Genomic DNA, 7,577 nt, shown 5'->3' with positions numbered 1-7,577 from the left:
TCAGCACGCTCCAAATCTATTATGTTTTTAGATGTCTGAACCACAACGCCATAAGAATCTTGCTGATTTTTGCTTGCTTCAGAAAGATTTCCAAGCTCCCAAAGACTCCTGATCTACTGAACCTACATCATTGATCATGATTAAATTGATTTTCATTCTTCATATTTTATAGCTACAGAAAGCAAAATATTAGCATATCAGATACATGTCAAACGCAACCCAGCTCACACAAAAATCTCTCCAAGATACTCATCTTCGTCTTTACTGAAACACGCATAATTCTATTTATTTATCTAAGCTAGGCTTATAAGTTCCAAGGATCGAAAATGAATTAAATAATTATTACATACATGTTAAGAATTCGTGTCCTACTGATTTTCTTATTTTTGCCTAATTTTTACTTATCGATGGAACGTGTTGCCTGACGTGTTCCACTGACATGTTTCAAGGAAGCAGTAAACAGAAAGTAAAGAACACAATGATTTTTACGTGAAAAACACCTGGCTGAAAAGGTGTAAAAAACCACGACCTGCACCTCTACAGGATTTAACCCAACTTCACTAAAAAACTTTGAGCCTCAACAACGACTGATTACAAAACTCTTGTAACCAATAAATAGGAATTATAAACTCTAATTCCTATAACTCAATAACTAGGAATTATAAATTCTAATCCCTATAACTCAATAACTAGGAATTATAAACTCTAATTCCTAACTACACACACACCTCCCAAGGTATGTGTTCCCAAAGTCTCTGAGTTTTCCCAAACTCGAAGATTAGCTCCTAATTCAGTTTATAACAAACTGAAACTAATATTACATGAATAGCTCAAACACAATAAACAACTCTAAAAATCAACGCTAAAACTCTTAGCTAGATTCTGTATTGAGGACTAGGTTCTTCAACGTGTTTCTTCAGTGATTGAGTAGCACTTCATGAAGTCAATCTGTCGATTGACCTTTTCTGTTTTTTTTTAAGTGTGTGAATTATTCTGGCTGCTGCATCTTCTATTTAAGCACAACTTTCCAAAGAGTCATTCTTTATTTCAAACTCCTACTTTAATTAGAACTCTCATTGCATAGAGTTCTACTTCTAGTGAGACTCCTTCTTTAATTTCAACTCTTGTCTCCTTAGTGTTGTAGTAAAACTCCAACTCTTTTGAATTCTTCAATTTTCAGAATCTTTCTCCTTCCACACATTGGACTCTTAAGAATATGCTTAGAAGTAAAACTCCTTCTTCACATAGGACTCCTTTTTCAACTCAACTTGCTTTCCCTTATCATCAAGGGTTTGAATCAAATTCAACTTGTTTCATTCATATTGTCATTCATCAAAACTTCAAGGTTCCAACAAATTCCCCCTTTTTGATGATGACAAATCGTTTGTGTTTGTGCGTTCAATAATATACTAGCCAAAGTGATTTGTTATGCTATTCATGGCCACTGGGGCAATCAACAAAACAATCAGATAAAGACTTTAGCCAACATAGTAATGTATTAAAGAGATCAAAAATATAAGTCAATTTAGCAAAGATAACCATTCCATTTAACTGTTAGAGCATGTTCCTTATTAAACCTAAGCTAGTACTGAACAAAGCAAAATGATTGAGCATTAAAAAAATACGGTATAAAAGTGGGACATGACTACGGATACAAATAGTGAGGAGCTGATGAGGAAGGTGGAACAGGTGATATCAACTGTGTCAATTGATGAATGAATTCAACATTTTCATCCCTCTATCAATTATGGTCAAGCTTCAAAGTCATGATCCTAGCCTTAAAGACCTCTTATTCAACTTCATGACTGTCTTATGCAGCTTCTAGTTTAGATTTTTTTTTCTCAAATGAGTCTTAGCTCTCCTTATTGAAACGGGTAGAGCAACATGAATAATCTTTTCAAGAACATTTTTTTATAAGTCAAACCTGATTTAGGACTGAGAAGCCCAAAAAAAATTACCAATTAGGAACTAAAAGGGAAAGCATGACCCTTTTCATTCTTCAGAAACATATGTTGTTTGTGATTGATGATCAAACTTGGCAAATCCATGGTACACAACTGATATTTTGGTTGAGAAAGAAGAAGGAATTTCTGGTATAGGATTAACACACTTGTGCACACCTATTTAGAGAGAATCAAAGAAAGTTTGGTTAACAATTTATTAGCTTTATTAGACAATAAGAGGATGGAGTGTGTGGAATTGAACAGGTGTGCTCAACTGTTTCAACTTAGACAGCCTATGCTTATGTCAGTGTAGAACATACCTGATAAGAAGAACTTTGTTGTCACAATTGCTTGCTTGTACCTATTTTTCTGCACAATCTAATACAAAATTAGGTTAAAAAGGTCAAAAATCTGGAATTGGGACACACAACTAAATGTGCAAGACTGAATAGAATAACTTTTTAGCTAATAAGATTAAAAAGAAAAATGATTATTCTAGTCAATCATTGAGGGGAGTTCATGCAATTTTAATCATCCCCAAGTCTAACCTATTCCTTTCAAAATGCTCTCTACTTAGTGCCTTTGGTGCTTCTCCAGTCAATTAAGTAACCCACATAGTCAACATTTTTATAGCCCTCAAGAGTGAAATTACTTTCATTTGAATACCATAGTCTCAAGCTATTGATTCCCATGAGATATCTCAAGATTCTTGTGAAAACACCAATTCTTATGAATTACCAACAAAATTATCATCAGCTTGTGTTGGTGTTATTGATGCATCAATTTCTTGATTTATTGTTCCCCATGTCAATATGCCCCCAGTCTGTATAACAGTTGAACTAAATGGTACAACATGTTCCCCCTGTCAATATGCCCTCAGTCTGTACAACAGTTGAACCAGATGGTACAACATGTTCCTGTGCATGCACATCAGTTTCACAGTCATCCTTTTTTTTTTTTTAAACCTCCCTTGATTCCCCTTTATATGAGCACTACAAATCTGGCCATCTTTCAAATGATCCATTCCCCCTTTAAATGTGGTGAGTGAAAGAAACTTTATTTTCTTCTAGTCTTATGCCTTTAGCAAGCTTTATCCATGTACAAATTTTGCTTGCCTCCTTTCACTCTCACCCGTGAAACAAATTAGGGGTCAAATCTAGGCACCCAGACAAGCTTGGGTCATTTCTTATGAGTAAATGGATGAATCAGATTTCTTTAGCCCATGCAAGCAACAGGTTACGTGACCTGTTTCTCTGACCAGGTTTACTTATTCTTTTCTTGGTCTGAGATAGTTTATTTGCCAGATTTAGACTACTAGATCTGCTTTTGGAAGCAACTAAACATTCAGTGGTTGGATGTCCAAGGTTACCACGAATATAACATAAATCTTTAGGAACATCAAAATTTTTGTAGAATCTTAATCCTGCCTTTTCACTGTAATTTCTTTCCCCCAATTTGTGAATAATTCTTGAGGAGTTTGTCCACCTATTTTTCCTTTCAAGATCAAGTTTTAGTTTAGAAACTTCTTGACTCAACTTATTCATTTTTTCAGTTAGATCATGACATTCTTGTTTGTATCTAACTAGCTCAAGTTCAGCATTTTCTTGATCTTTACTCATAGCCTTTTTTTCCTTTTCAGAAAGTGTCAATTTTAGAACTTCAGACTTAAGATCATTGTTTGAAGAATCAAGTTGCTCAACCTGTTTCTTGAGAGTGCAGTTTTCCTATTCGACAATGCTCTTGCAAGCTTCTAAATCAATAAAATCAAATTTGATGCTTGCAAGACTGTTGAACAACTCATCCTTATCAGAAGTTGATTCTTGAAAGTCATCAATTAGTGCACTCATCAATGAAATAAGTTTTATTTTAGAAAACAAATGCAACTTTTCTTTAAGTTCAAGTATACTAACCTCAGAAGCATCATCTTCTTCCTCCAAGTCTGAATCTCCAAGATCCATGAGTGCTGCTTCATCAACTTCATCATCATCTGAGTCAAATCCTAAGCTGCTACCATTCCATATTCTTCCCTCTTTTTGTTTTTTTCTTCCAATTCCTTTTCAGTCCTTTCTTTTCTCCATTCTATTTCCCAGAGAGGACAATCTTTCATATGATGATCAGTCTTACCACACTTGTAGCATCCATTTAGATTGTTATTTGACCATTTCTTACTATATGTTCCCTTTTTTTTTTTAAGAATTTGCTGAAGTTTTTAGCTATGAAGGCAACTTGTTCTTTATCAAGTTCAATTTCTTCATCACTGTAAGATGCCTTCAAAGCTAAGGTATCCTCTGGGGCTTCTAGCACTTTATTTCCATCAATTTCCATTTCATAAGTTCTTAAATTCCCCACTAATTCATCCAGGGTCATGCCTGCAAGATCCTTATTTGCTTCCCTAATCGCAGTCATCTTAACATTCCACTTTGATTTTGGTAATACCCTCAATACCTTCTCGACTTGTTCTTCTTCAGATATAGCTTTTCCTAAAGAAGTCAGCTCATTTGTTAAGTCAGCAAGCCTTGTCATCATCTCATGCAAGGTTTCATTCTCTTTCATCTTAAATACCTCATACTCAGTGAAGAGAAGAGAAATTCTGAATTTTCTTACTTGAGATGTTCCTTCATGAGCATTTACTAGAGCATCCCAAATTTTCTTAGCAGTGGTGCATGTTGATACCCTATTGTATTCAGCAGGTCCTAATCCACAGACCAAAATGTTTTTGGCCTTAGCATTTTTCTTTAATGTCAATAAGTCATGAGAAGTGAATTCACTTCTTACTTTCTTGACCAGTTTCCCATTTTCTAACTTTATTGAAATAGTAGGACCATCAGTGATCCTATCCCATAACTCGTAGTGTTCCCCTTGAATGAATGTTTCAATCCTGGCTTTCCACCAAATGAAGTGAGAACCATCAAAGAGTAGAGGTCTAATAGTGGATTAACCTTCACTGTGACCAGTAGGTGGTGCGATATTCATCATATTGATCTTTGTCTTAGGTGCTAGCCCTTTTTAAGACAATCTCGCTCTGATACCACTTGTTAAGAATTCGTGCCCTACTGATTTTTTTATTTTTGCCTAACTTTTACTTATCGATGGAACGTGTTGCCTGACGTGTTCTACAGACGTGTTTCAAGGAAGCAGTAAACAGAAAGTAAAGAACACAATGATTTTTACGTGAAAAACACCCGACTCAAAAGGTGTAAAAAACCATGACCTGCACCTCTACAGGATTTAACCCCAACTTCACTAAAAACCTTTGAGCCTCAACAACGACTGATTACAAAACTCTTATAACCAACAAATAGGAATTATAAACTCTAATTCCTATGACTCAACAACTAGGAATTATAAACACTAATTCCTATAACTTAATAACTAGGAATTATAAACTCTAATTCCTAACTACACACACATCTCCCAAGGTATGTGTTCCCAAAGTCTCTGAGTTTTCCCAAACTCGAAGATTAGCTCCTAATTCAGTTTATAACAAACTGAAACTAATATTACATGAATAGCTCAAACACAATGAACAACTCTAAAAATCAACGCTAAAACTCTTAGTTGGATTCTGTACTGAGGACCAGGTTCTTCAACGTGTTTCTTCAGTGATCGAATAGCACTTCGTGAAGTCAATCTGTCGATTGAGCTTTTCTGCTTTTTTAAGTGTGTGAATTATTCTGGCTGTTGTATCTTTTATTTAAGCACAACTCTCCAAAGAGTCATTCTTTATTTCAAACTCCAACTTTAATTAGAACTCTCATTGCATGAAGTTCTACTTCAAGTGAGACTCGTTCTTCAATTCCAAATCTTGTCTCCTTAGTGTTGTAGTAAAACCCCAACTTTTTTGAATTCTTCAATTTTTAGAATCTTTCTCCTTCCACACATTGGACTCTTAAGAATATGCTTAGAAGTGAAACTCCTTCTTCACATAGGACTCCTTTTTCAACTCAACTTGCTTCCCTTATCATCAAGTGTTTGAATCAAATTCAACTTGTTTCATTCATATTGTCATTCATCAAAACTTCAAGTTCTAACAATACACTTTAAAAACCAGTCGCACATACATATAATTGAGAGCAATTTGTGTCACTCTGTCTCAATGGTTACTTAAAAATTCTCCCTTCCCCTTTCAATAGAATCATACATTCTCTAATGGTGAGCCCAAGACTTTTAAGTTCACTACACAAGTTCTCTGTGATTTGGCCCTGCAATTGGTGAGTGCGATGAAGAATCTACACTGAGATTCCTTTTACTTTAGTGTAGTATTTTTTGTTCTCTCTGAAAAACTATGTTTCAGTTAAAAATTAGTGGTGTCTAATTTTGTGGAAAGCATAGTTCATTTTTTAATATTATATTTTGTTGTTCAATTATAAACCAACAACTACATCATGAGACACAAGGTGAAAATAAGTATAATTAATCAAAATTCATTTTATCTTCTCTTTGTGTCTCACTAAAGGGATTGAGCATTTATCTCAAGTGCTTTTGATCATTGCCCATGCTAACTTCAGAATGAAAAGGTTACTAGTCACTACTTATTCCTCCCTTTTCCAAAAAAGAGATAATGATGAAGGTGAAGATTGCTAGATATGTGTTTTTTTCTCAATTTGAACTTGTATTTCAAATGCTCTTGCATATATCTAGAGGCTGGCTGTTGAGTCTGAGATCTTCCTAGGTGCTACGATCACAATTCACCAGCTAGATAAGTACTTGTGTTCTTGTCTTTGCATTCTACATCCCAAGGAAAATGATGCCTGATACAAATAAACTTTGTTGGTAAAGAAACAACATCTTGGCAGAAATGCAAGGTGAGACTGCATATAATAATTCCTTGTGGTCCGACAATTCTTCAGATCCCGTACATAGCGGGTGCCTTTAGTGCACGGGGCTGCCCTTTTATTTTAGCTAATGTGACAACTTTAACATAAGCCCTACTTTATGTAATAAAGGTGTCACGTCAGCACAAAAGAGTAACAACAATACGCTAAAATCGAGTTCAGGGGATAATAGGACCCCCGTGAAGTTGGAGTATCCCGTAGAAACTTTGGCCATAGTTCGAAAATAGTTCAGAGGTTACAGAATGCTTATCTCTTAAAAATATGCATGGACTATCTATTCTCAATTTTCTCTTTAAATTTTCCTATGTGAAATTTACAGAAACGTAATATAATTTGATGATGGTTGTTTTTACCATTTAAATTGAATTTTTGTATTGTTCGAATACTCAAATGAATGAGACACATTTTAAAATAATACTCTATTATTATATTGAATAGAGTTCAATGACTAATTGAAATTGACATTCCTTTTATTCTAGTTCTAATATCAAATATACTTTCAAGAGCTGCAAAATCGACATGATTTGGTTTGTCAGTTCCATCAACATCTTGAGCAACAAGATTCCTAATCCACACTGGATAATTCCAAAGCTCAAGAGCTCCACATACTTGATGGCCCATTGAAACCATTTTATTAATAAATCCTATTTTAGATAATTCTCTGCGCCTTCACCACCAACTAAATCTTCCATTGGGATCCTAATGCAATATGATTTCAATGAGCTTAACTTAACATATTAGTCATGTTAGAAGAAAGAGAAGAAAGTCCCACATTGGTGGTTAATGAGATGGGTGGTCT

General features: G+C 34.8%; 1 protein-coding gene across 1 annotated transcript; it reads right to left on the bottom strand.

Annotated features, from left to right (window-relative positions):
• Positions 1 to 4,085: 4,085 nt before the first annotated feature.
• On the bottom strand, positions 4,086 to 7,408 carry LOC107849348 (alpha-dioxygenase 2-like). Its single transcript, XM_016693948.1, has 2 exons — positions 7,276 to 7,408; positions 4,086 to 4,423 (listed from the first exon to the last, which is right to left on the bottom strand). The coding sequence occupies exons 1-2, from the start codon at positions 7,406 to 7,408 to the stop codon at positions 4,086 to 4,088; spliced, it is 471 nt and encodes a 156-aa protein (XP_016549434.1).
• Positions 7,409 to 7,577: the final 169 nt, after the last annotated feature.

This window comes from Capsicum annuum, chromosome 12 (assembly GCF_002878395.1).
Source record: "Capsicum annuum cultivar UCD-10X-F1 chromosome 12, UCD10Xv1.1, whole genome shotgun sequence".
NCBI classification, from domain to species: Eukaryota; Viridiplantae; Streptophyta; class Magnoliopsida; order Solanales; family Solanaceae; genus Capsicum; species Capsicum annuum.
This window is presented reverse-complemented; position numbering and strand designations above follow the sequence as displayed.